The 26514-nt window shown below is 44.1% G+C and overlaps 2 protein-coding genes across 2 annotated transcripts in view; one reads left to right on the forward strand and one right to left on the reverse strand.

The window, feature by feature from the left end:
• The window catches only part of ORC6 (origin recognition complex subunit 6), a 7504-nt gene extending 2050 nt beyond the window's left edge, over positions 1 to 5454 (forward strand). Inside the window, exons 3-8 of the mRNA XM_031061307.1 lie at positions 5 to 226; positions 1000 to 1163; positions 2215 to 2304; positions 3123 to 3235; positions 4474 to 4545; positions 4884 to 5454. Coding sequence (XP_030917167.1) covers positions 5 to 226; positions 1000 to 1163; positions 2215 to 2304; positions 3123 to 3235; positions 4474 to 4545; positions 4884 to 5050 — 828 coding nt within the window. The 3' untranslated portion in view covers positions 5051 to 5454. The remainder of the gene's footprint in view (positions 1 to 4; positions 227 to 999; positions 1164 to 2214; positions 2305 to 3122; positions 3236 to 4473; positions 4546 to 4883) is intronic.
• Positions 5455 to 5502: 48 nt separating this feature from the next.
• Positions 5503 to 26148, reverse strand: MYLK3 (myosin light chain kinase 3). The gene is made up of 13 exons (XM_014309172.2): positions 25406 to 26148; positions 22244 to 22334; positions 20563 to 20989; positions 17954 to 18507; positions 16666 to 16771; positions 15526 to 15619; positions 15124 to 15233; positions 14347 to 14488; positions 13566 to 13636; positions 12059 to 12187; positions 10883 to 11035; positions 8430 to 8562; positions 5503 to 7502 (listed from the first exon to the last, which is right to left on the reverse strand). Exons 1-13 carry the CDS (start codon positions 25916 to 25918, stop codon positions 7431 to 7433), a joined length of 2595 nt encoding a protein of 864 aa, XP_014164647.1. The 5' UTR covers positions 25919 to 26148; the 3' UTR covers positions 5503 to 7430.
• Between the last annotated feature and the right edge of the window lie 366 nt (positions 26149 to 26514).

Consider the following 26514-nt stretch of genomic DNA (forward strand, 5'->3'; position numbering starts at 1 on the left):
GCAGCCGGGCTACGGAACCTTGGCTCGAGTCCTGCGGGACATTGTGCCTCGTCGCGGTGGTTCTGACGAGGGCTTTGTGTTCTGGGTGTTTTGCAGAAAAGCTGAGGAGTATCTGCGGCTGTCGCAGGTGAAGTGCACGGGGTTAATGGCTCAAATGACGGCGACGAGCAGTGCTGTGATGTGCCTGGACCTGGCGGCGGGGTTCATGAAACAACCGGTTGACAAAGTAAGAGCGTGTGACTTGGCTGACTGCTGCATTCTGCCTGACTCCACAAACCCGCTCCTCTCTAGTGTGTGTTGGGAGCAGGAATAGGAAATAATAACTAACTTGCCCCTAAATCCCGCAGTTTGCTGTGGTAGACCTTTCACTGTTCCGTTTGAAACAGTGAAAATTGAGATCACCATCATAGTCCCTTCACAAAGTGAGCTTGCTTTGGTATAATGTCAACTTAATTTGAACTCTCGTAGTAGCAAATAGATTACCAACAAGCGTGCTAAATTTAAGGTGTCTCTTTTACTGTGGGAAGGAAGCTGCTGCTCTAAGAATCTCTCAGTGCAGGAGTACCTGTAAACCTCCATCTGTAAATCTGCCAGGTGAGGAGCACTGACCTGTCAAAATAATGCCTGGTATATCCTATTCTAATTGTCCATTTACAGCAGAGGAGAATTTAATTGGACCTGACTCCATGAAGGTGTTCATCATGTCTTCAACCCAGACTTTGGTAATTTGGTCACTAATTACCTTGTGATGAAGGGGCCATGTCATATATGGAAATGTCAAACCTTACTCCCAGTAAAACAGCCTAAAAATATCACTGCATTAGAAGATGTGGCATTCCTAGGTGCTTAATCTTTTTCTGTGCAGTCAAGACATACCTTATTCATTGTACAAATATGTTTAATGTAGCTGCTGTACTTAACGGTTGTGTTGGTTGCCTGATTAAGATGTCAGAAAGGACTCTTGCTAATTCTTGAGGCTTGTCTTTGTCTTCTTGACAGAGCTATTGTGTTAAACTCTCTGGTTTGAACAAGACCACCTACCAGAGCTCCATGAAGTCTTTGGAGTGTTTGCTAGGGGTGAACCAAAGCCTGGGGATGCGAGACTTGGCTGTGCAGTTCTGCTGCTCAGAGGCAGTGACCATGGCTTCAGAGATCCTGCAGAGGTGAGGAAGCTCTGGTGGGCACACTGGGAACCACAAGTAGGGTTCTTAGCTGTTCAGCTGTATAAAGAGCTTGATGTTTGGAAGGGCCAGATATCTCCTACTGATTGGAGCACTGAGGCGAGTTCTTAGCACTGAAAATCCAGCCATGAGCTGGGCCACTTTTTAGAATAGTCTGTGAATCTCAGCAACTGACTGTCCAACTAGGAATTTTTCAGCTGGGAGCAGTGTAAAAAATATAGGACTCTAAATCCCTGTATTTTCCCATAGCATCACAGTCATCCATTTAACTGCTGATCATGGCACAGTTCAAAAGTAATGTTCACTAGAAATAAATCCTCCCTTTTGGGGATAGAGATCTCTTAAAATACTCATCACTCTACCTGTAAAACCAATAGCTAGAACACTTCAGTGGAGATTCAGCAGAGTTAACTAAAATTTCCCATTCTGTATGATCTGCTTTGAGCAGAGCAGTCCCTGAAGAGCTCAGTGCTGTCCCCCTGGCAGCACACGTTTAATGCTGTTAGGTCAGTGCACAAAGGCTGTGCCTGCTTGGTGGCACTTAATACAAACTGGGAAAAAATAGCCTGGGGCAGGTGGACAAAAAAAAATGACATTCTTCAGTGCTGCACATCCACTTTGTCATTTTCCATTTATAAGCCTTCCTCTCTGTAACATTCCAGGGAACAGAGAAACTGTAATGCTGCTTTCTGTTGTAGGATGGATTTATGGAAAGCATCTCACTGTACATTTTAAGATGTTAGGGAGAGCTAAAAGCGCTGTGTGGATCAGGAGCACAAGAAGTAGATTTTAGTGACATGCCTGCTCCAGATCCCCAGTTTACCACATCTCTAATTCCAGAAGAGGAGATCATCCCAACCCCCTTCTTTCCCTCACCTGTTTTGCTCCTCTCAGCCAGTGGCAGCTGTTTCTGCTTGATTGGGTTGCAGAGGCCCAGGTGGCCCAGCAGACCTGTTCAAGGTCTGAGTGACAGATGGATTTGAGAGCTTCATGTGAGGCAAATGCCCTGTAAGTGTCTCTTGCTGTTCCCCAGGTACGAGTGCAGCCTCTCGGAAGCACAGCGAGCAGACCTGGATTTCTCCAAGCCCCTGTTTGTAACAGCTGCTCTGTGCACTGCATGCAGGTGAGTGCAGCCCAGAGACCTTCTGCAGGCTGAAATGAAATACCTGCTGACACACCAGCCAGTGCAGCAGCTCATTCACTCAGGGTCTTGCTTAGCATATCCTGCTGCCCTGCTCCTGCAAAGCTGGGGCAAACCAGGCCTTTCCTCATAGTGAAATCTTCAGTGTGCACTGCACAAAGCAAAAGCTTACATGGCTTCTGGTGAAATGCTGCTCAAGGTGCAAGAATGGCTGCTTCTTGGTGCTCAGAAGCCTTTCTGAAGAAGGAAAAGCCCCAAGAGCTACACCATCCCATCCTGAGGGTGCTGTAGCATTTGGGAGATGGCTCTGAAAGCTGTAGGCACATGTCAGCTAAGAGAGGTGTGTGACTCAGCTAGCACTTGGGAAGAATTTGCTTGTATGCAAAGATCTTCCTCCCTCAGCATTATTAAACTTTGTGACAGTCACATTCAGCAGTACAGGTGTGTGTAGTTGCACAGCTCCTGACAAGGGCTCTCTTGACACATTCAGTCACATTCAGCTTTTGTTATGGTGGCATTTTGTCCTGGTTTCCCTGAAAATCTGAAAAGTTGCCTTTTCCTAGAACAATTCCTTATATAAGTTCATCTCATCCTGAGTTTCAATTGAGCTGTATTGACTGAGTAGTGCAGGGGTCTGGTTTTTAACCAGACTTGTTTCTGAGTAACACATGGATGGGTGGGACAAAAAGTCAGGCCTGCCTTCCTCATTCTCACAGGCAATGTTGGTACAGTAATGACCACCTCACCTAAGTGATAGTTGCTGGAGTGTTGCTTTGTACAGAGATAACTTTCTCTTGTAGGTGTTTGAAGCTAAAAGTGGACAAAACTAAAATGGTGGCTACATCTGGAGTGAAAAAAGCAATATTTGACCGGCTGTGCAATCAGATGGAGAAGATAAGCCAGCAGCTCAGCAGTAAGTTTTTGGCTTTGGCCTCACAGTGCCCCATCCTGTTCCACTGGTGATTTCAGTCTGATCACTTTCAGCTGTCCCCTTCCAGCCAAATCTGTCCGTCCATTCCATTCCAACATGTTTCCTGCAGCCCAGTTCCACTCCCAGTCTTTGCTTCTGGAGAAGTTGCAATGGCTTAGCAAGAACAAAAATAGGGGAAAAGTGACAAGGACAAAAAAAATATTTTCCTCTCTTCTCCAATGCTCACTGCTCTTTACAGTCTCTGCTGCTGCAATTTATTCCTTGCTTCTCCCATACTACCTGACCTATCTTGGATTCCTCCCTCTTGCCTGGTTTCTGCATCCTGTTAACATGGCAACCTGGCACACAAATTATCACAAACATCTTCTCAGGCTGACTCACTCCTGTGCTTTCCTTTCCCCCACTGCAAGATTAACAAGCATAAGCCTTGCTGCTCTGTTACCAACTCAACCATTCCCTGGCACCATCCCATACATTGGGCAGATGTCAGGAATATTTCTTGTCCATTGTTGAGCCTCCAGCTCTCTCTGCTCCCTTTTGTGGGGGAGAAATACAATATGTGCCCTAATGTCCTTGTATTTCTGCTGCCTCCTCTTTCTCCTTTTTCTTTTCCCAGGCTTTCATTTTTTACTTTCCCACTGAAAGTTATCCTGTCTCACTGTGTCTTCATACCCTGATGTTTCTTGCAACATGCTGCTTGAATCTACCCCAAAAGCTGCTACTTTCTCCTAGGTGTGTGCCCTATAAAAACCCAAACATTACCCCAGCACTAAAGCAACTAAAGACAGCTGGGAATTTCCAGAGGAATTCAGGGAAGAGTGTGCATCTGTATACCTGCACAGCCTCCTGCCTGTTGTGGGTATCTATGAAAATAGTGGGAATGGAATAGAAGGGAAAAAAATAATTGATAATCCTGCCTGAGTGACCTGGAAGGGTACCAGTGTGGTTTGGGGCAATGAACATGGTGGATCACTGTGGTTACCAATGCAGCAGCTTGCTAATGAAAGCAGCCAGTCAGTTGAAGTGCAGCCACTTGAAGTGCCATACTTGAAGTGCTGGTACCTCTTGTAGAGCTTGAGCATCAGTCTGGACCAGGGAACTGCTCTGACTGGACTACAGTACTTGTGGAAGGTGGCACTGCTGTCAAAGAATTACATTTAAGCCACCCTTGGAGCCCCAAATACCATTCAAAAGCAAAACAACTTACTTGTTTGTTTTAGAAGCTGTTCCACTGGCTGCAGAGACACCTGAGAGCTTGCAGAGCACCCTGGAGCAGTGTGAGCAGGAAGATGGTAAGTTGTGTTTAGCTGTGAGAGACAATCACCTCACTGGAGTGGTTCTGAGCTTTCTTGCTGCTCATGTTGGAGTTGTGTGATGGGCCATGATGCTCTCAGACCTTTGTGGGAGCACAGAGAGCCTGGCAGCAGGACAGAGGGGTTTATCCTGGATAGTGTCAGTGGAACGAAGGACAGCTGCTCTGCTCAGACACACAGGTGACTGTCACAGCAGGTGAGGAGAGCAGCACCCACAGGATCAGACAGCTGTGCTATCCCTCCTGCTGTCTGTCTGTCTGTCCCCAGCAGCATGCTGCCCATGATGGCCTCTCATGGGCTCTCTTGTTTCCTCACAGGCTCTGAAGAGGATGAGGAACTGCCAAGTAAACAGCCAAAGACTGAAACTAATCAGGACTATGAGGAATGGAAAAAGAAAATCCTGGAAAATGCTGCTAAGGCACAAGAGACAAGGAGTTGTGACTCTGTAATGCCACCCAGTAATGGAACTGCTGCTTGCTCTTGATTTTAACTCTCCCTCTCCTCTAACAAGAGATCCAGTAGCATGTGAAGCATGGCTGCCTGGCAGACAGCTGCTTTTATTTAGGTTTTAAGTATTTAAGAATGTTATTTTTAATAAATGACACCATGGAGTGGTGGGACTTTACAGGAAGTGTGTGTGACTGCTCACAGGCTGTGGCATTAGGGGTAGAATAGCTTCCTTCTCTTGCTGCAAGAAGAGGGTAACATTCTAATGCTACTTCAGGTGTAAATAAGTTATAAGTTACAGGCCCTTGGGCCCCTGGCTGGAAGCAGTCAGTGAAATAAGAGGAAGGGGACTAGCAGTGCCTTGTTAAACTGCAAAGCCAGCAGAGAAATAAAGCCTTATTTTTTAGGTTTTTTTTTTTTTAATAAATATTGTTCAGTCAATGAATTTTATTTATTTTCTTGTGTATAGGAGTGAAATCTCTTGTGCTTTTGTAAGAGGTCCCAAATATTCCAAGAAACAACAAAAGCACTGGAAAGAAAAGCTTTGTATTATGACATCTTCTTGGTACAGGTACTTGGAATGCAAAATAAGAAACATGGAGGCAATGCCTGTGCCTTAAGAAGGAAGATATCCAGAGGAAAAGGATGTTGACTGGGCAACAGATTTTTTGTGTCTCACAGTCAAGCTTAGAGAAGAGGTCTTTGTTCCATTTCTCTTGCATGTTTTCTGGACCCACCCAGAAATACTTTCAGGTTTGTTTGGCAGCAGGGCTTAAACCAGTGTTGATGAATATTCTTGTTCCACTTTCATGAAATTTATTAGTATTCAGAAATATACAGACCAATGAATACAATGACATTCAGCATGCAGAAACACCGTGGAAGGAAAACATGAACAAAAGTGGGCCTTCATAGAAGGTGATAAATTATCAAGATTCTTCTCTGTCCCAATTCTGGAAATGCTGCAAAAAAGCCAGGACTATGCAAAGTGAGAAGCACTTGAGTGGAAAAAATAGCTAGACCAGAGTAAGGCAGTCTTACAAACCTCATCATTAGCAACCAACACTTCTGCAAATTCAAGGGGTGTCAAAGTCCATAAAGTTCAAAGGAACTTTACAGGTGCCTTTCCTGGAAAGCCACTTTAGTAATACTAGTTTCCATTTTCCTAAGAGCCCATCCAGTTCACACTGAGTTTTGCAGAATCCAGAACAGGAAACCACAGGTTTAATAAATAATATTGTACTTTTATCTGAGAGATGGTAAGTGACTCCCACTCTATGCATAAGAAAAGAGTTTAAAATCCAAAATAAGTTAATATTGTGAAGCAGTAGTTTAATGTTCAGGAGCTAAATGAGGGGGAAAAGGCTTCAACCTCCTAACTGGACTAAAGGCAGAGTCTGGCAACACACACTGTTTCCCTGTCACTGAACCTATCAGAAATGAACCCTGTTTTGCATGTCACACCATACCAGCTTCTCATACTGCATTAAAATTTCCAGAGAGGAAAAACAAATCATCAAACTAAAACTTAGCAACTGAAGTGCTGCAGTCATGGACCATGAAAGCACAAGTTTTAAAAACATAAAATCCCTGGAATTCTTCTCTTTTCTCTACAACGTGAGATCTTTTTGCATAGACCAAACAGTCAGTAGGTGATTTGTACGCATGGCAGTTTCACACATCTCCTTCCAGAAGTTCAATCAGTTCAGCTCAATTCAACTTGCCCTAAGAAACAGCAGCGATGGACTGACTTAAGTTACCTCAAACCAGGGTTCCTCACAGTTCTTCACTATGCAGTGACTATTTTTAAAAGGAGAGAATAGAATAATAAAAAACCAAAACAACAAACCAAAACCATCCAAGCTGGAGTTGCACTGAAGCATCTTCATGTTGTGGGGAAGTTACCTTTTGGAAAGAAATACAGAAGAAAACAATGTCTGTATCTTTTGTTTAAGTAACAAACACCTGAGGGACAAGTTGTGCCACTGTGTGGCAGTTCTCTAAAGCTGGTAACTGACAACCATCAGTCAGGAAAAAAAGTCTTTAGAGATCCTGTGCTTGATGTGAGAGACCAGAAAACTGCCAGGGATTTTCTGCTATAAACACACCAACAATACTCTGCAGAGTCAAAGCCTCCAGCAAGAAGTCAGCCCCAGTAACAGCCACGTTTTTCCACCACTGTATAGAACAACTAAAAACTCGTAAAAACAAACAAGGTAGCTTCTGCTTTTAGAAATCTTGTGTTTCTTCCTTAAGGTCGTTCTGGAACCGCAGCACTAACACACAAAATAACTGAGGAAGACAGTCCCAAAACCTCATGTTATAAAACAGGGATAGAAATGTTTGGAGACGCTGAGTCCTCCTTCCACCTTCATGTTCACCTTCATGTCCAGGAGTGGTGGAGGTTTCACACAAGCTCATGCAAGTTTGACAGACATACTCTGAAATCTCTTCAGCCTGTTAGCAGCAGCCACCACATAAAAGTGTTTCTGTGAACAGAACAGAACAGTCCAAGTGTGAGTGAAACCAAGGCAAAGGAACTTTTCTGCAGCTGACAGGGAGTTCTCTTCCTGGTAAACCCATTTCCCTCTAGTGACCCCCAGCTTGTGTGGGTTGCAGTGGCTCCTGCACAGCACTGTGAGGTTCTTCAGTGTTATTATCAATTGTACAGTGATGGGTCTTTAGATTGTGTCATCTTTAAAGTGCAAGTGCAGAAGTTTGCCATCAAGCAGTTGCAGTGCAGGACTGAAAGAAGTGTAAGGCTCTGGTTTAACTCCTTGGCAAGGAAATGCAACTCCCCAGTGACAGAAGAGAAGGAAATGATCCTGAGTTTGCATCACAATTCCACAGGCTCCCTTCTAACAAGATCACCGTGTTCACCTTTTAGGATCAATCATCTACAATCAAATAGAGACTCAATCACAAATTATTACCTATCACTTCATAAAAACTTAGTTCAGAATGAGCCTGGAGTTATCAGTAAGATCCTGAAGAGTTCTCTCGATGGGTTTAAACCTAGGTTTGTTTGTTTCCTCTCTCCCACACTCCCATTCTGCAGTGGGAGGCACAAACTGCCTTAAGTTATGTCCCTACTCCTTAGTGACAACAGATCAGTGCAACTGTTAGCAATGGGAAAAGTATAAAGAGAATGAACTTTTAATATAAAGTAGCATCTGAAGCCTCTGAACATGTAGAAAGAAAGATGTAAAAAACTTCTAAACACCAATCAGTGTGAAAATTGAAACCAAACTTGTGAGAAATAGAAGCAGGATCAAACACGTCATTTACAGGTGAAAACAGACTTCACGACTGATATTTAGAACCAAAAAGCCTGTGGGCACCGGTGAGCCACCCCACCGGAGGAGGGAATGGCTCTGCCTGTGCTGTGATTTCCCTGTGGAAGCAGATTCATTCACCTTCCATTTCCTGTGGGCCATGTAGCTCTGCAGCAGCAGCTGGGACTTGAGGCGGAGCTTGCACTGCTGGGCCTTGGCAGGGAGGTCCGAGAGCCACTGGTGCTTCAGGCACTGCGTGGCGCTCATCCGGCAGCTGTGGGGAGAGGGAGAGAGCTCCGTGAGGGTTAGGGTTAGGGTTAGCTCCGTGAAACCCGGGCCTCCGCTCCCCGAGAGCTCCGTGAGAACCCGGCCCTCCGCTCCCCTCCTCAGGGCCCCGGGCTCCTCTTTGCTAGTGTCCTACGGTGACGTGATGATGTATCCCCATCCGTGTGTTCTGTTTATGCTGGATATTATGTCCAGTGCCTTCAAGACTGGCTCTGAAGAGTGAAAGTTTCGGTTTGGTTTTGCTATCAGCCGCTCCCCCGCGGCTGGCGGGACACACAGACAGGGCAGTACGTAGTGCTGCTTTTGCTTTTTGCTTGGCTTTTCGCTTTGCTCTTGCTATTTGCTTCTGCTCATCAGTTAGTAGCTACGCAGTCTGAATTTTTCCCTGGACTGTTTTTCCTTTCCCTTTTTTGGAACCACTCGAGCCCGCTCCAGACTGGGGCCTGGGAACACCGAGAGTATCCGATATTGTTCATTTTGTGTGCTAGGGGTGCTGTGCCTGTTAAATAAACAGGTTCTTTCCACTTCTCTCCGAGGAATCCTTCCCGAACCGATTGGGGGGAGGGGCCCCCTTTTGGATGTTTTCTCCCAAATTTGCCCTAAACCAGGGATTAAGTTGGGGATAAAGAAACTGCCCCGAATGAACGAACACGGGTGCAATGCCCGTGCCCGGGATCCTGACAGCATCCTGCACTCTCCAGCAGGAGGGGTGAGCAGGATGAAGGACTGCTGCTGGCTCTGCAGTGCCTCGCTTGAGCTGTGCTTTAGTTAATGCATCACTTTGTTATGCAAATTCAGAACTTTGCTAACAGAATAGTAACATTTGTGGTGTTATCTGTCTGTCCTGACAGCACAAGCTGTGCCTCGTATTTAAAAAGCATATTCTGTGCCTCATATTTAAAAAGCACAATTGTCTATTCACCCTAAACTTGGATCAAGTTAAGCATACTTAAATATCCTGACATCCAACAATGGGCCCAAATGCCACAGCCTGTCCTAAAAGGTTTGGGAACTATATGGTAATAGAGGAAATCTTGAGGTAGAGCTGTTGAGAACAAAGTTTAATTTGCCTTTTTTCGAATCAAAAGCCAATGCCTAACTCCTGAGCTCTGTCTGAGCTGTCTCTGAGCTGATGAAAAGACAATTCCTGCCTGCCCTCCCCAGTTTCAGCAGTCAGGGAGGGAGGGAGCTGCAGACCCTGCCCAAGGCCAGAGCCACTGTCCCAGCAGGGCACAGGTGCCTGGGCTGCAGGACAGCAGGGGCCACACACCTTGTGAACAAGGGGGCCAGCTGATCACTGCTCTGCCACTCACTGACAACACTCTTCTCTCACATACTCCCTTCATTCACAGCTCCTAACCAGACTTTGAGAGGGTGCCTCTGGACACCCTAATCCCATTGCATGGAAAAATTGAAAACTCCAAAGTTTACAGTCTCACAGCAAATCATCATTACAGTCTGAGAAAAAATCCTTCGATCTCTCCTGCTGGCAATATGCTAAATTTCACTTAATTCTTTGTTTTTCATAGCAACCTATTGTTCAAAATGGAATTAGTACTAGAACTGATTTGTCTGATTTAGGTAATGATCTGGAAGCTGTTAATATTCTAAGCACTCCTTTGAATTCCCCTCAAACACACAATCTGTTTTACTGTATGCATCATTTCCTGATTTGATTAGTTTTGTATCACTACTCAGCAAGAGAAAAATTTCTGTACCCAGCCAAACCCCCAGCCATGGTCTGACATCAATATGATCCTCATTCTCTCTCTATTGTTTCATATCTGCAATCACTTTGTATCTCAGTGGAGCCAAGAATGAGAAGCCACAAGCAAAGTCCCAAATGCTCCCTAGTATCTCCCAAAAGCCTGTAAACCACTTTAGAAGAGAACAATGCACATTTTCACAGCTGCAGCTTCCATTTATCCTCCATGGCATTCAAGAGGCATTTTTGCAATTTCTGTCAAGGCTTGTGACAGTCCAAACCAACAATAGAAATAGTGAAATAGTTTTTGCTCAGAGAAGCAAAAGCTTTAGAGACAAATTCCTATACTGCAAATCCTTCTGGATTTCCTGTGTTCCGCCTGTATTGATGCTACTGTAAAAAGCAACTTTCCTCAGTCAGGGTACACAGACACTTTCCTTTAAAACAGGGGCTTCTGAATCACTGAGGAACTGCCCAGCAAGCCCAGAGCCAGCACACAAAAATGTCACATACTAAGTTTTCATTGTTGGCTGCAATCCAAACAACTGGCTGGTAAGAATTTAATATCACTGGTGCCACTGTGCTCACAATCAGACCCAGGTACCTTTTCTCCTTCACAAGCAGTCTGGAAATAAAGTCTTTGGCGTCCTCTGAGAGCTGTTCAAATGCTTCTGCATCAAAATCCCAGCTGCAATTGACTACATAATTCATTGTCTCTGCATCAGTCTCTCCCAGGAATGGGGACAGGCCACTAAGCCTTAAAAAAAGAAAGATGGGGTGGGGGGAGAAGAGCAGTTATCATATGCAAGGTGTGTTTTTCCTTCTATGAATCCTCTGCTTTGTAGCTGTTGTTATCTTATGGAGGGAAAAGGCTCTCAGCTATGGAAGGTTCCACTTCTCAGTCCCTGCCATGATAAGGCAACAGTTTGGGGCAATTAAGTGTTGTAATTTAGTGTCACCCCCTAGCAGTTCACTCAGGTCAGGGAGCACCATTAATAGTCCCTAAGGAATGGATTCAGTGAGGATTTAGGGACATCCTTCAGTGCTTTCCCAGCTAGGAAAGCTAGAGGGACTCAAGAGCTTTCCCAAACTGGGGGCCATATCCTTATGTGGCTTGAATTAAACAGAATTCTGAACAATAAATTACTTTTTACAGTTAGTCTCTAAGCCCATCTTTATTGCTTCCATCATTTATTACTTCATTCAGTTGGGTTTTGGCTAACATACAAATTTAAACCAGAAATCTATCCAGTTCGCAGAAAATGTCTGTGAAAGATTCTGGGATGCAAAACAAGCTCCTCAGAAGGTAGAGACATTGGACAGACAAGCTGTCCATGGTTGCCATCCAGATGTCAGAGAAAAGTTTTAGCCCTATTCATGACAGGTCATTTCTCAGACCCATGGCCCAACACAGATCATATTAATTCTCCTGAGAAGATGCACACCAAGTCTAAGATTATAAAATGATCTGATTACAAATTTAAAAATTAATTCAAGTCCTCAAAAAACACAATCAAAATTAAAATTTTCACATATATTGGGCAACTTTTCAGAGTAAAAAAAAAAACCTGACACAATTAACTTTGCTAAGTAAGATGATAAGGAAGAAGACCATTTACATAGTTATCAAAGGCTCACTTGTTGTTTAGAACTTTGGACACACAGCGAGGTGCCCCTGTATGGAAAGCTGGGGGTTTTAGCAGAATTCATTAGGATTGGTCACAGCCAGGTGGATGCAGGGGCTGCTGCAGCCTGGCCTGCAGGGCCCTGGGGCACTCACAGCATGTATGTGATCACACCCACACTCCACATGTCCGTGGGGAAGGACACAAAGTCGTAGTTCACCACTTCAGGAGCCAGGAACTCCGGAGTCCCAAAATTCACCTTCAGCTTCTCACAGGGTTTGTACCTGTACCAGGAGAAGAGCCACGAGTCAGGAGCTGGGAGCTCATCCCCCCAGGGAAGAGCAAGGCACAGCTTTTGGGAGTGCTGGCAGCCAGGGCAGCTCTGGGGTGACCTCAAGGGAGTATTCCATCATTGTCCCTGTGCCAGAGCAAAGCCACGAGGAAGAACAAGGACATTGAACCCTGCAAAGGGCTCCCCCAAAGAGTGGCAGCAGTTTTACCAAAGAGTGGTAGCCAGACTCCACAGGATGCTTTCCAGATGTTGTCCAAAACCCATAAAACAAACAAAGCAGTTTTGACAAGACAAGATTTGGAGAGCATTGGATTAGTGGGATGTCCCCAGCTACAGCTCAGGGTGAACACCTGCACCACAGATATAACTCAATATAACTGAGGTGGGACTGAAGGGGATTATTTGGGCTTGGGAACAAGTAACAGTGACCCCATATAGGGGAAAATTACTGTATTCTTTTTGCTACTGCTAAACAGGGAAAGGTTACAAAACTGAAGCAGTAACAATTGCCACTGAGGGCAACTGGAGTCACATCTGTGTTCAGACAGAACAAACCACTACAGCACTGCTTGGAAATCCCTTTCTCCTGGATGATCTTGTTGCAAAACTGCCCTCCCAATTGAAAAACCAACCAAACAAAACCCCAAACTCAATGTATTTTTTTTTCCTTTCACAAGTATTTTATGGAAACAAAGTCCTTGAAGAGACACTTATATACAAGCACAAAAATATACATATGCATGAATGAACCAGCTTTTAGCTGAAGAAACATCTCAAAGGATTTAGAAAATAATTAGAGAAATATTATTGTTCTTATTGTCCTAATAATAGTAGAAATAATTCCTTTTTATTCTAGGGCAATTGCCCTATGCTCCCACTGCTTTTCTTTAAACTCATACAAGCAAAATAAAAGAATGGAAAAAATTTCCTATTTTTCTGAGGGCTTCCTGTTTCACATGGGATGGCTCAAATATTTTTTTTTCTTTTTTTTACCTTCAATCAACTTAACTACTTGAAGAGTTTAGCAGATAATTTCTACAATTAGAACCTGCACCAGGAAACCCTGCAGTCAAGAAGTCTCTGGGAGCCTTCACAGAGTCCCTAGAGTAAAAGCTCTACATGGGGAATAATTTTGAGATAATTAGAACAGTAGTAAAGAGAAATGTTATTTGAAAAAGTAATTAGATAATTAATGCACACAGCAGAAAACTCATGCCTGCAAAAGCATAATGCTAAGCTCATTCACACAGAATTTTTACAGAGCCATCAAAACACAACCCCCCCCCAAAGAACTACCAGAAACATGTCAGAGGTTGGTGAGTTTGATTTGATTTTGTTTTTTAAAATAATTCACAACTGAACTTTCTTACCTCCTTGCTAATCCAAAGTCAATAATTTTAATCTGGTTTCCTGTGTGATTTACACATAGGATGTTTTCAGGCTACAAAAAGAAAAGAGGATATTTTGAGTTAAATGTTTGAGAGAGATATCTAGCAAAAGATAGTACAAAATTCCCTCCATAAAAAGCCACAAATTCACCCAATTTTTTTTTCCCAATGAGAAGGTTTTTTCAAGGTGAGGCTGGGGGGGGGGGTGATGGGGTTCAGCTGCAGAACTGTCTGTGAGCTGGTTTAATGTCATTTGTCTAAGGTGATAAACAGGCAGGAAAACACCAGTTTGTATTTCTGTTTAACAGTGTCCATTATTAAGGGACTATTAGGAAAACATTGCAATTTTGCTGCAGGTTGGTTCCAGGCAGTAAAAGGTACAAACTATAGGAGATGATTGAACAGGTATTTGTACACTGTTAAAAAGGGCAGGGGAAATAGAGGAAAGACTGTGGGCATTTCTACCCAAGGAGGCTTTGGGTGGGGTTTTTTTCATCCATGATGAAAGGGAATTGTTGAATGCTACAGAGAATGAAAAGCTTCTGATTTAAGAAAGGCAAAAGCCCAGAATCCAGATGATTCCAAGCAAGCTACTGAACAGACACTGGAAAAAAGTAATCAATCTCTAAAGCTCCATTCATTGCAGCCATTAATTCTATTCCTTTATGACATGAGTCCATGACATGAGAAATTACTCCTCAGTGATCAGAGACTCTGTGGTGCCTAAAGCAGCCCCACTAAAGCACAGAGAGCACAAACTGACCTTCAGATCTAAGTGGAGAATGTAATGCTGGTGCAAGTAGTGGACTCCTTCACAAATCTGCTTGGTGAACAGGATGGCATCCAGCTCTGTCAGGTGGTAATTTTCATCTGTGATCCGGTCAAATAATTCCCCACCATCAAGACTAAAATTTTCACACAGAAAAGCATTAAAAACCCTAAAATCTTGCATTAGCCCAGTTTATTTCCAAGTTGGGAATTAGGCTCTGTAATTGAGGGTCCTAACAAAACATGCAATAGAAAGTGTACCAGCAGCCTCAATGACTTCAAGTGACTTATTCCTCTTGAAATTAAGTATCAATCTAAATTCAGAAATGGGAAGGTTGGCACTAGTATTTGGGGGACACATGTCAAACCCAAACCCACATGACCTGGGGATCCTATGGGACCTGGAGAACCTACAGGGAGTACTAAAGTGTCTGTTATTCTCTCATCTTACTAGTCATGGGAAAATAAGTCTTCAACCTACAAAATTTACTAAATGGAACTTCTCTAACTGAAAGCTGTTTCACATGAGCTGATAACTGAATTAAATTCTGCACAGAAGAGAAAATTACTCAGAGATAAAGCTCTGACAAGCTTTTAACCTGAAGAAATTACCTTTAAAACATTGGTTTTTTCCTTCTGAAAGTGAGATCAACTCTCTTTTAGGCTGGGAAACCACTCACTTCTTCACAGCTCAGAATTATTCCTCCCTATTTGCTTTAGTGACCTGAGAAAACCCAGACATCTGACAATTCCTGAGATCATTTAAACTTACTATTCCATTATCAAAGTGATATTATTTTTTGCTTCAAAAGCATCGTAAAGTTGGATCAGATTCACGTGATTTAACTGGTTCATGATGTTAATTTCATTTTTTACTTCCTCCTGAAAAAAAAAACAAAGTAACAAAAAATTAGCAAAATACACTCCTTGAATTCCAACATACCAAACCAAAACTATTTATAAAGCCCAACAACAGCTACAGCACAGATCTCAAGGGGATTGGGGGTTTAATCATGAATACAGGAGATGATGAAGAGTCACAGCAAGCCCAAGATTTTGCAGTATTTGATGGTACCCAAGGATGAGCTGCCCCTCATGGAGCAGCTGGGGGCAGTGGTGCTGGTGCTGGCCCTGGCAGGGAGGGCAGGCTCAGAGCTCCCAGCAGTGGGGTTACCTTCTCTTTGGCTCCTTTCACTTTGATGATTTTGGCCGCCAGGTTGAGCCCCGTCGATATTTCCGTGCACTTGTGGACTTGCCCAAAACGCCCCCTGTGGATGCCAAGGAAAAGATAAAGATGGGAAAGATGGGAAAGATGGGAAAGCAGTTTAGCACAGAAACCTCTCCTGGAACTATTCTTATCATGAGCAAAAATAGCCCAGGACAAAGTGAACGGAGTCGGGTGGCCAGCAGCATGGAGCTCCTCTTTCTCTCAGCTTATGAAGGATTAGGTTTGTCTTTCCAGCCAGTTGTTCATTGCTTACATTAAAATATTAAACCCCGTTGGTCCTGCTGAGGTATGATGGCCTGGCCATGCTCTGGCTCCCTTCTGTAACTGGACCCCCTTGCTGTCCTTCAGGGATATGTTAGTGGGTCTATTAACAAGGATATTTCTGTCCTGATCCCAGAACTTTTTAAATGACCATAAGACCAGTAACTGTAGTCACTCCACAGCCTGCATTTCTGGCATGCTGTAAATTCTCCCCCATGTCATGCAGATATGTTAATGCCCCTTGGGATGATTCCTAACCACCATCTTCCCTGCTGTTGCATCACATTGCTTATACTTATTAAGCCATATTTGTATGTGGATCCATGTGTAAATCAAGCCTTCTTGTCACATAAGTAAGGATACAGGAATACAAAAGCTGAAGCAGCTGCAGACTTCCTGTGACTGAAAACTAAACATAAGGTCAAAATAATTATAACTCTTCCTTAGTTTTCTTTAATGTGCAGCTCAGCACAGAAAAAAAAAAAGATTTTGGAAGCTGCCTGGCCTAATGGGCTTTGTTGACTTTTCAAATACTCTGAATTTGTCTGCCTTTAAGGGTACAGATTCTTCCCACAACACTGAGGCCAGGATTATTAAAACAAATGAAAAGAACAGTCACCAGGATGGCAATCAGGCATCTGAACACCGGGCTGGGGCAGAAACCATCCATCTAAGGGACATCCTTGATGCAGGAGCAGCTGTGACCACCCACAGGGCTCCAGGATGAACCCAGCCCCTGTGGCTGTAGAGAGCTGGTCTGTCCCTCCCACACAGCCCTTGGGGCCAGCTGCAGGGCTCCCAGAGCTCGGGGACAGGCACACTTACCCCCCCAGCACCTGGTGCCGACACACGGAGTAGCTGGCGGTCACCTCCGCTTGCCTGACGCTCACGATGCGGTGCTCGAACGGGGCTGGAGGAGAGGGGCTGTCATCTGCAGGGGACACAGACTGCTGTGACATTGCTGCACTCACCACTGCCCTGCTCCACCTCCTCACACCAGGGATTTCACCCCACAGCAGATGAGGGGCTTTCACTGCTAAATCCCTTGTACGGACAAGGATCACAGTCCCAGAACTGAGATCAGCATCCCACCTCCCGAACCTCCACTCTGTTTTTTTAACCCACCGGACACCTTTAGGAGACCAACATTTTAGTTTATGCATTAACAGAAAGGGCCACCAGAAAATACTACCTGAAAGTTTGAAAAAAATGACACATCTTTTAATTGTTACCTGACAGCCAGAAAAACCAGCAAAAATACACAGCACTGAGGAATGAGGACAGTGATTGATAAAATCATAGGGTTCCTCTTAGCAGCAAGAATTTTGCAGACAGTTTCCAAATTAAAGCTGCAATTATTAGCATGACAACTGCTAAGTTTAGTCTGTTTGTGGTAACCTAAATTAGCTAACTGTGATCACTTAATGTCCAAGGTTTTTTAGGGTAAAGCTTCATTAAACCCATTTTTTATATCCCCCATTGAAAGTAATTTCATAATTAATCTGCAGGTTAATCTCAGGCTGCAATTTAACATGTATTCAACTCATCTCCAGCCCCTGCTCAGAAAGGCAGAGCACTCAGGTCACCTGCCCATGTCTGTACACTCTGGAGCATACACACACATGTGCTGCCAGGAGAGAGCATTCCCTGAGACAAAGCAACCAGGTGTTCCCTCAGGAACCAAGAGACCCACGGCCAACAACACAGCAGGCCACAACAAGAAACATTTCCTGCAGTACTTTTCTGTGCTCTGGATCTCCATAGGTGCTGAAGTGTGCTTGGTTTGCACCCTCTATCTGAAGGAACAAATGCTGCATCTAATGAAAATCGATTTTTTCAAAATTCTCATACTTCTCATCACACATACATGTCATGCTATTTTATTTTAAACTATGTTTTTTCCCCAAAACACACTTTAAAAGGAAAGTTACTATTAAAAGAATCTGTGAATTGTTATTCACATAGTCAAAGGTACCCAATGCAAAATGCCCTTGAAGTGTAAGACATGAGTGCTCTACTGAGCACTGCTCCTGCTCTTGCTGTCTGTACAACAGGCAGGAATAGAACAAAATCCTTAATGTACAAGTTTCAAGAGTAACTATGAGCAACTTACCAATGATTTCTCCTTGAAGGGGAAGAGCTCTGCCAGCTGCCAGAGACTTGGTTTTCTCTGGTGCCTCTCCTGTACCCTGCTGAGCATCATGTCTGCTTCCTCCTGCAGTCCCAGATCCCCTCCTCTCAGATTTGGTATCTGCTGGGCATTTTTCTGCTTTTGCTGTTTCTTGATGGATTTTCACTTTTACCCCTGCATCTTTCACAGGCTCCTTTGCAGAGGTATTCTGTGAGGTTATGGGCTCACGTTTTAATTCTGATTTCTCTTCAGCTTTTTCACCTACTTTGGGCTTGCTCAGGAATGGCTTTTGCTTCCCTGTTTGAGGTGCAAGTTCATTTTGCTTATTGTCCCCCTTAACTTCTGAGTCTGGCTTGGAGCTGATGTTTTTAGTACTCTGTTGAAGTTTTAATTTGTCAGGCTGCTGTTTGACTCCCTTCAAGTCTGCTGGTGTGGATTTCACTTTGGAACTTTTACCTTTGCTGTCACTTACATTTCCCTCCTTGGCCATCTCAATCTTTTCTTTCATGTCAGTCATATGTACACTGATGGATATCCTGCAGAGCAAACAGGAGACATTTGATATTGATGCAGGTGGCCAGCCTGGGTTTTGTAACTTTGTGGGGGAAGAAAAATCTGTGCCTTTTCAAACCCATACATTTCTATAGTGTGGATAAAACTTAACTGTACCAATCTTGCTGGGATCACAAACACTAAGGGGAGAGCAGAGCACCAAAAAGCATACTGGCTCTTTCTCTGTGTCATCCTCTCTCTACATGTCTGCCCTTCTGCTGAACAAAATGTCTCACCCTGCAAAGAGTTAACCCCACATTTGAAAACTTACCCACTTTTTGCATTTATTCCAGTTGGTCTAACAAAACACCACTCATCTGGGCAGACAGAGGATAGTGATTGCCTGCACAAATTACAGGCTGATTAGCTAAATGGCTGCCTGCTCACATGGCTCTACAAATCTGATGGCTTGTGTCCTCTTCCAGCTGGCTGACCTGTGCACTCAGCCATCTGGGTTTGGGTCTTCTGATGGGATAGCATTCTTTCCACAGCTTTCTCTTAAAAATCTAGTTTTGATAAACTCTCTCACTCCAGCAATACTATTTTTCTTGACATTTTAACTACTGGAAAAGTTTAATCTGTTTTTCCCTCTTGTGTTGCCTAAAAAGAGTACAGGTTACAACCATTTCTCTGTGCTCCTAAACTCCATCAAAGACATTTGAGTGATAATGTTTGAGTCAACTGTTACAGCTCCAACTGTCATGAGCAGTCTGATTTTACCAAGGCTGAATTGAAACTTGTGAAGTTGTAAAGGAGATTTTATACAATGGTAAATTAAGCCAGCTTCTGATGTCTGGGAGAGAACAGACCTCATTTTCACAAAGGTAATTGCCTCTTCCACTGGAGCAACCTCATTACAGAAGATGTTATAAAAGAAAATGTTTCTGCTTTCTTAAAACAAGAGTGTGAAATGTCTCGTTTTCTGCACCCTTAACACCCTGGTGCTGCCCTGGTGTGAGCTGGGAGAGCAGCTGAAGGCAGCTCTGAGCAAACACTTCCTCTGCTATCTAGACAAGCCTGAGCTCAGTGGGACTCTCGGGCACTTCTCCAGGCAGGGGAACACAATGTTCCTCTGATGCCTCTGTGTGGGCTTACAAACTTCATTAGAAGCTGCATCCATTTAGAGAGGTGTTTACCACCCTCATGTGACTTCACACTCCAAACCATGACAATGCTGGGCTGCAGCTGCCCCTGGGGTTTACTCCAGCTTCTGCCTCCCACTTACCTGCCAGCCTCCCTCATCCCCAAACCAAACCCAGGACTCAGACACCACATTTGTACACAGGAACAATGGTGAAATTCCCCACCCAAAGTCATACATACATTTGTGGGTGTGTATGAATGAGTGTCTGTCACCCCCACACGCACATATAAACCACTTTACAGGCACCCACCCAGACAGAGACGGCATTGGCAGTTTAAATCTGCCACAGAAGTTCCATTCATTTGGGTTTAGTTGGGAGGGGTCTTTTGGTTGTGGGGTTCTGTTGTTTTCTGTTGTGTGGGCTTTTAAAATTTTAAATAAATGGGATTAAAATAAAATCCCAGATAAATAATCCAAAGGAAAACGGACTACGAAACACCTATATCAGGAAAATATCAGCCTGATAGAGATGAATAAATGAACAACTTTTAGGTGACCAAAACACTGAAAACACTGAGGAGAACAAACAGAAATTCTTTGGTTTCGTCATACACTAATAAATATCTCAAATTCCTTTCACCCCCATGGCTATAGAAACCAAGGAGCTGGGAGGGAGGGAGTGGTTTGAGTGAGTGGTTTATAACTTCCTGAGCTCCTCTGTGGTGGTCACCTTTCTGTGTGAGCACACCTCAAACCCCTCTGTCCCACCTGAGCCCTGGGCTGCACAGAACTTTACCCAGGGCCCCCTGAGCTTCCTGCCTTAACCCTTGTAGGGTCTCTCCTCCTCTCCCACCACGCAGGAGCTGCCTCCTTTAATGGGCTGGCTTTCCTTTTCTCCCTTGTAACCCATGGAGAGGTTCCAGGTCCCCCAGAAAGCCACCAGCAAGGCCATTACCTGGTGTGTGTCACTTCACAGCCCGTGTCAGATATGGCCCTGGACGTGGAGGGCGCAGCCTCCCGGGACACTGCAGCTTTGCTTTCATTCTTGCCAGGCTTCTGATGAACGAGCTGCCTGTGGCACTCAGCAGGGCCTGGGGCTCTGTCCCCCTTCTGGCCTTCACCAGGAGCATTTTGGTTGCCTGCACGATCTTGATGTACGAAGGGAAGACCATTGTGTTGATTCACAGCTTTGACATCGATGTCCTTTTGCTGTGGACAGCTCTTAGAGCTCTGTGGTTTGCCAGCACCTTCTACCCCTTGCTGCTGGGCTGTCCTATCTTTGAGCTGGGGTTTGGAGTCAGCTTTGTGGGCTACAGCACTGGAAGTGTTCACCTTCTCACACGCTCCCTTGTTTTCATCCAGCTTTTTCACGCTTTTTGTCTCTGAATAAAAGAATCCATTAATAAACTATCCTTGGCAAAAGTCATGGCAAAACAGAGGAGGAATAAAGCAACACACCTCTCAAAATAATCTACAATTACACCTGAAAAGATAGCAAGAATCCCCCAGAAGGTTTAAAATCCTGACACCATCAAGCTGGAGATGGTACTAATGCTCATGGCTTAAACCCAGAGATTCACCTGCTCTGGTGCTTTCCAGCAGTGCCACACATTGGACTTGGATTCCTTACAGCAAACAAAAAACCTGCAGGGCTCAAGTTCATTGGATCTAAAATCTGAAATCACTTTGTGGGCAAATATAAAGGCAACTTAAGGCACTGCAGATCCTGCAGGACCCAATACACCCCTCTCCCCAGTTAGAGGGGTAGGGACACACCCAGCAGGACTCCAAGGGACACTGAGGCATGAGACAGAGCCCACTTGCAGTTTGCACAAAAGGATTAAAAGGCTCTCCATCACCTTCCCATGACAATGGCTGTGGTTATTAACATTCAGCATGCCCAGATCACCAGCAACTAAGGTTTGCTCACAACTCTGTGCAGCTTTTGGGTCAGAATTGTGACCATTTGCTTTGTTTTTGTCACTTCCAAAGCCATGAAGCTAAAAAGGGGACAGCCCATAAGGCAAAGGATTCACTGACAATTTGTGAAGACAGCAGCATGACAGGGCCTGCTCAACATCACCTTCACCCCTGCTGCAGCTCCACGGGCACTGACAGTGGGTGCAACAGGGCAGTGCCCTGACAGATGCACCCTAAATAGGAATCTGGCCCTGACACACCAGTGAAACTTGCTGATCAAAAAAAGATATTCCAGTGCCAACACATCCCTTTTTCAGAGAGGGGGAAGAGGGAGGGCTGCTTCAGAGGTATTAATGGAAAAGAATTTATTGGGTTTGCTATGTGATAGGGTCACTATCTTCACAGTATCTCCAAACAAGCTCTGCTCTCTGAATTCAGCTCACTGAAACCCAACTCAAAAAACCCCAGCTCTTCAGCTAAACAAAAGCACTCCTTTTAATTTCTGTATCTTCTAGCTTTTTGTGGTGCTTGATCCTGAGGATAAATCATCGTGTGAAGGTGGTGAGAACAATTCTATTCTCCCAGTACTGAGAGGCAGAGTTACTCAGTTACATCTGAGTAATTCAGGTAGTGGGAAATAGCAAGCTATTAATTTCCAGTTTGTCTGCTGCACATTCTAGAGTCAAAGCTTGCAGCATGCCTGGAGTGATACATACCTTCCAGAGGCTTCTTGCTTTCAGTCTGGGTTCCTCTGTTACTAAGCACATGCTTAGGTTTTGCACCACTCTCCTCAGACTTATCTTTGGCCTAAAAACAACAGGGGAACACAGAAATTACAGTTACAGCCAAGTGTCTATTTCCCACTAGGTTCCTGCAGCTATGTAGGCATTCTGTAAAATGGACAGTCACACCTCTTCTGAATTATTAGTCAGTGCTCTGTTTACTTCTTTCCTCCAGTCTCTCCCTGCCTTTGCAGGCAGGCATCCTTTTAAAACAACATAACAGATTAATACATTAGCTCACTGCTTTCCAAAATTTTCACTGTCAGGGTTTTTTGCCTTCTGTCATCTTTACTCACATTGATTAAAAAGTATGACATGTGAAACCTGAGACAGTAGAAAAAGAAATGATGCTGCATTTCTGTTGCTTTCTGGCTGGTGACAGAATGAAAAGTAATGTTTCTGAATACATTTGTCAAAACATCTTTGTCTCAAGGTACCTAAAAATTCATTATTTGACCTGCTAAGAGGGGGTGCCAAAAAACAACCTCTAGTTTTAGATCAACTCTTGTGTATGCACTTGACATTTCACATGTCACCTTTAGAATGATTAAAAACAGAAGCAGATTTTTATCTTTAAGCAGTGTTTTCCCCCCAGTTTATTTGAGAGGAGAGATATTTTCTAACACAACCACTAAAGACCTCACACAGCAACAGATGTGAAACCAAATTACAGCTGACTTCTGTGTAGCAAAAAGCATTACACAAAATTAGGAAAGGCATATTTCCTGTGGTTGACATACAGTTAAAAATCTAGTGATGATCTAGCCTCCTATCCTGATTTGCACAAGCAAATAAGCAACACAAAGTATTTCTGCAGGTAACTGATTACAAGACAGCTGCACATCAGCCCTTCACCTGTTAGTAAAAGCAGTTAAGGATTTCATGCACCAACCCTACAGACTGAACAGAGCCTCCCCACCTCCCCATTCCAAAAAAACCAAAACACCCAAAGAGCAAAAGTAGGAAAAAATCATTACCCTTTTTATTACAGCTCTAAGCAAACCTGCAACAATGACCAGGGTGAACATTATTCTGGCACAATCCTACATGCAAAGAAAGCCTTGGGTAAGTGACAGTTTAATGCTGGTGTGTTTTTTTCTGGTTTTTAAGTAAGAAGTTAGAGGTTTGGAACCTAGGAAGCTCAATTCATAGTCTTTGTTTGACTCCAACCCCACAAAACTTCTTCCATAAGCATTCCCAAGGCATGCCTGGAATGCTGTCACAAACAGCTTCACCCAGAAATGCAAACAGGACCTCCCCACTCCCAGCCCAGCCCATGATAAGCAGAGCCCTGGGACAAACAGCAAAGGCTGGAAAACAGGAACAAGCAGGCAGCAAGTTCTTTTTCTGTGCTCCCCCTGTAACTGTGCAGCTCTTTGGGCATATCTGTGCTGCCATCACACAAAAGGCTGCAAAATCCAGACCCAAGTTAGCACATGGCTCAGCACAAGGTAATTTGTTCACCTGTGCTCTCTGCACGTTTCCCAGCCAGGTCACGTTCACTCACAGCCTCACTAACTCGAGACAGTTCAGATATCACTCAGCAGTCTGTGATCAAAGGATGGACTTAAGGTTTTATAAGTGACCTCATGCTCCAATTTCAAAAAGTGTTCATGACCAGAAACAAAGAAGGAGGACAGTGATGGTCATATTGCAAAACTGGGGTTTGCCATAAAGGTGCTCGCCCACTACACCCTGACTGTTCTCCAGCCAAGGCACAGGCTGGAGCCTGGGACTCAGACCTCCACCCCCTCCCAGTCCACCAGCTTGTCACCAACAGGTCATTCCACCTCAATCTGTACCTGCCTATCCACAAAATCAAGCAAAGGACAGTATCTGTCTCCAGGCATTTTGCACTGACTGTAATAACACAGCTTTACCCAAAACACATCAGACTTTCCCATGTCTCCAAAAATCTGTAGAACTGAATCTGAGACTGCTGGAACTGAGCTTTATCTCTATCCAGATTTAAGGTTGATAATTAATGCATGATTTATTGTTCTCAACACTAATGGAAGCACTTTATAAATTCTTCTGTCTCCTAACAGGCCAGCTCACTTGTCAGCCTCTGGCATTTAAAAAGAGAGACCAGGAGAGCACTGAAAGCTTGGAAAGGTACATTGCCATCAAGCACTGCCCTGCTCTTCTAATGAGTTAGATGTACCTTTCCATCAAAGGATTTTACAGCTTTGGTGAAAAATATTTGCATTAGATACCAATGGACATTGTCATTTGAGCTAAATTCTCCTAACTGTAATCACATCTCCACATACATGGAGATTTGGAATGAATAAATATATTCCAGCTCTTGTAGTTTTCTCTCTTCCATTCCCATGGTGGGGTAGAAGCCACAGTGAAAACTGGAAGCTCCCATTACCTAGAACTAATTCCAGATGCCTGTAACTGTTAAAAAACAAGGCTGATCTATTTTTAAACACCATATCAACTAAGTACTGCTCTTGCCTGTTCCTCACCCACTGTCCTCAATAATTAAGAAATGCTTGGGAACTGATGTCTGGGAACTTGCAAACACAAGATCTACTTGACTTCAGGAGTGAATGATGTCAATGGAGTTGATGAAGTCACAGCTGCATCACAAAAATGTAGCTAAAGACAAATAAGATGTCTAAGGATGTGTAAATCTGCTCAGTAACATGACCATAAACTAGCACAGGTCTCAGGAACTGGTGCTGTGTTCAGAATTTGTGAATGAACAAGGAAGCAGAAGCTTCTCTCAAAAAACCCCAAAAGCTTCTAGTATGTCACTCAAACTTTACACTGGGGCCTCAATTCAGTCACTAATTTGGGTGACATTGCTGAGCTTTGAGCACTGGTAGAAGCTGAATTTTCCTTTCCAGTAGCAATCTCCTCCTCACAGCCATTCCAGGACTGCCCAGCACCCTTCAGGAACCTCAGACACTGTTTTGAGCTTGCTCCCTGCCTTAAGAGCCTTGCAATTCAAAGGTCCCAGCAGTACCCTGGACCAGCAATACAGAAAGGAAAACTTGAATTAAACATCATGCAAGAGATTGACAGGAGAGCCTAAAGCCCTGCCATGTCATAAAGTGAAATGAAGAACAGTAAAACTAAACCAACCTCAAGAGGGATTTCCAGCAGACTCCCCTTCTTCCAGGGCACAATGCCTTTGAGAATGAAATCCACTACTTTAGAATTTTTTAATACTTCTCCCACAAATGTAATAACTTTATCCAGGGTGTCAACCCTTTTCTCTATCTTTGCCAGCCTCTCCTTATGCTTGGAGGCATCTAGCTGGGCAGCTTTCATCAAATTCAACACTTCTGAGCACATGCTCTGCACGTCAGCCTGGGCAGCGCTGTCCAGTTCCTTCGGGTCTTTCTGCACTGCGTCTGTGCCACCAGGAGCTGCTTGGGATACTGTGAGCTTGTTAATGCCATTTCCTACAGCAGCAATGCCTCTGTCCACTTGCTGCAGTTTGCCTGTCAGGTCTTCTTGGAAATGGAGCAGTCTGTCCACCTTTTCATTCAAGAGATGGAGTTTTTTGTCCACCGTACTCAGACTGTTCACTTTTGGAGGCTGAAACTTGGTCAGGGCGTTTCCCTGTGCGAGGTCCAAGCTCCCCACAGACATTGTGTGCAGACAGCAGGAAGTCAGACAGATTAGGCTGCCTTTGCATTAATCATAAATTAGAAAATGAGGCTCTGAAAGTTCATCTTCTTTAGCTGTTCCTACACACACCAGACAAGCTCACTTACTGGAGTCGCTAGAGCATATCGTGAGATAGCTACTGCACAAAAGATTTATTTCTGTGTTATCTATTTCTTACTGTGTGCTTTCAATGATGGAGGCAATTTGGCACCAGACTGTGTTTTCTTGTGCCTCCTTGACGTCACAAAACCATTTAAAATTCTTTCTCGAGTGGCTGTTGATAGGCAAGCATCTTAACAATGGCCAATGCCTGCACAGGCCTCTGGAGGGAGGGGGATTGTTTTCATGACCAGTTTTAGTTCTGTGATAATGAAAAGGTGCTAGAACATTTCCCTTCATTAAACAGGAGAAAAAATAAAAGTAAACTGGCTGGCCTTGTGCTGAAGCTTGGAAGAATTCAGCTCTGTAGCACGGATGCAGAACGCCCAGCATAGACACAGGGTGCTCTTTCAGTTGGCTGGCACTTGAATTTAAAAATAGTGTACAATGACAATGACCTGAAATACATATCTAGCACC

Source organism: Geospiza fortis, unplaced genomic scaffold (genome assembly GCF_000277835.1).
Source record: "Geospiza fortis unplaced genomic scaffold, GeoFor_1.0 scaffold79, whole genome shotgun sequence".
Taxonomy (NCBI): domain Eukaryota; kingdom Metazoa; phylum Chordata; class Aves; order Passeriformes; family Thraupidae; genus Geospiza; species Geospiza fortis.

Bases quoted from the DNA above. Each gene is read 5' to 3' on its own strand.
- MYLK3 (XM_014309172.2), bottom strand. From the start codon at position 25,918: ATGTCTGTGGGGAGCTTGGACCTCGCACAGGGAAACGCCCTGACCAAG. The intron at 20,990-22,243 runs GTATGTATCACT...TCTTTTATTCAG, and splicing joins AAGCAAGAAGCCTCTGGAAG to AGACAAAAAGCGTGAAAAAG. The intron at 7,503-8,429 runs GTGAATGAATCT...TTCTGTTCACAG, and splicing joins TGGCCCACAGGAAATGGAAG to AAACACTTTTATGTGGTGGC.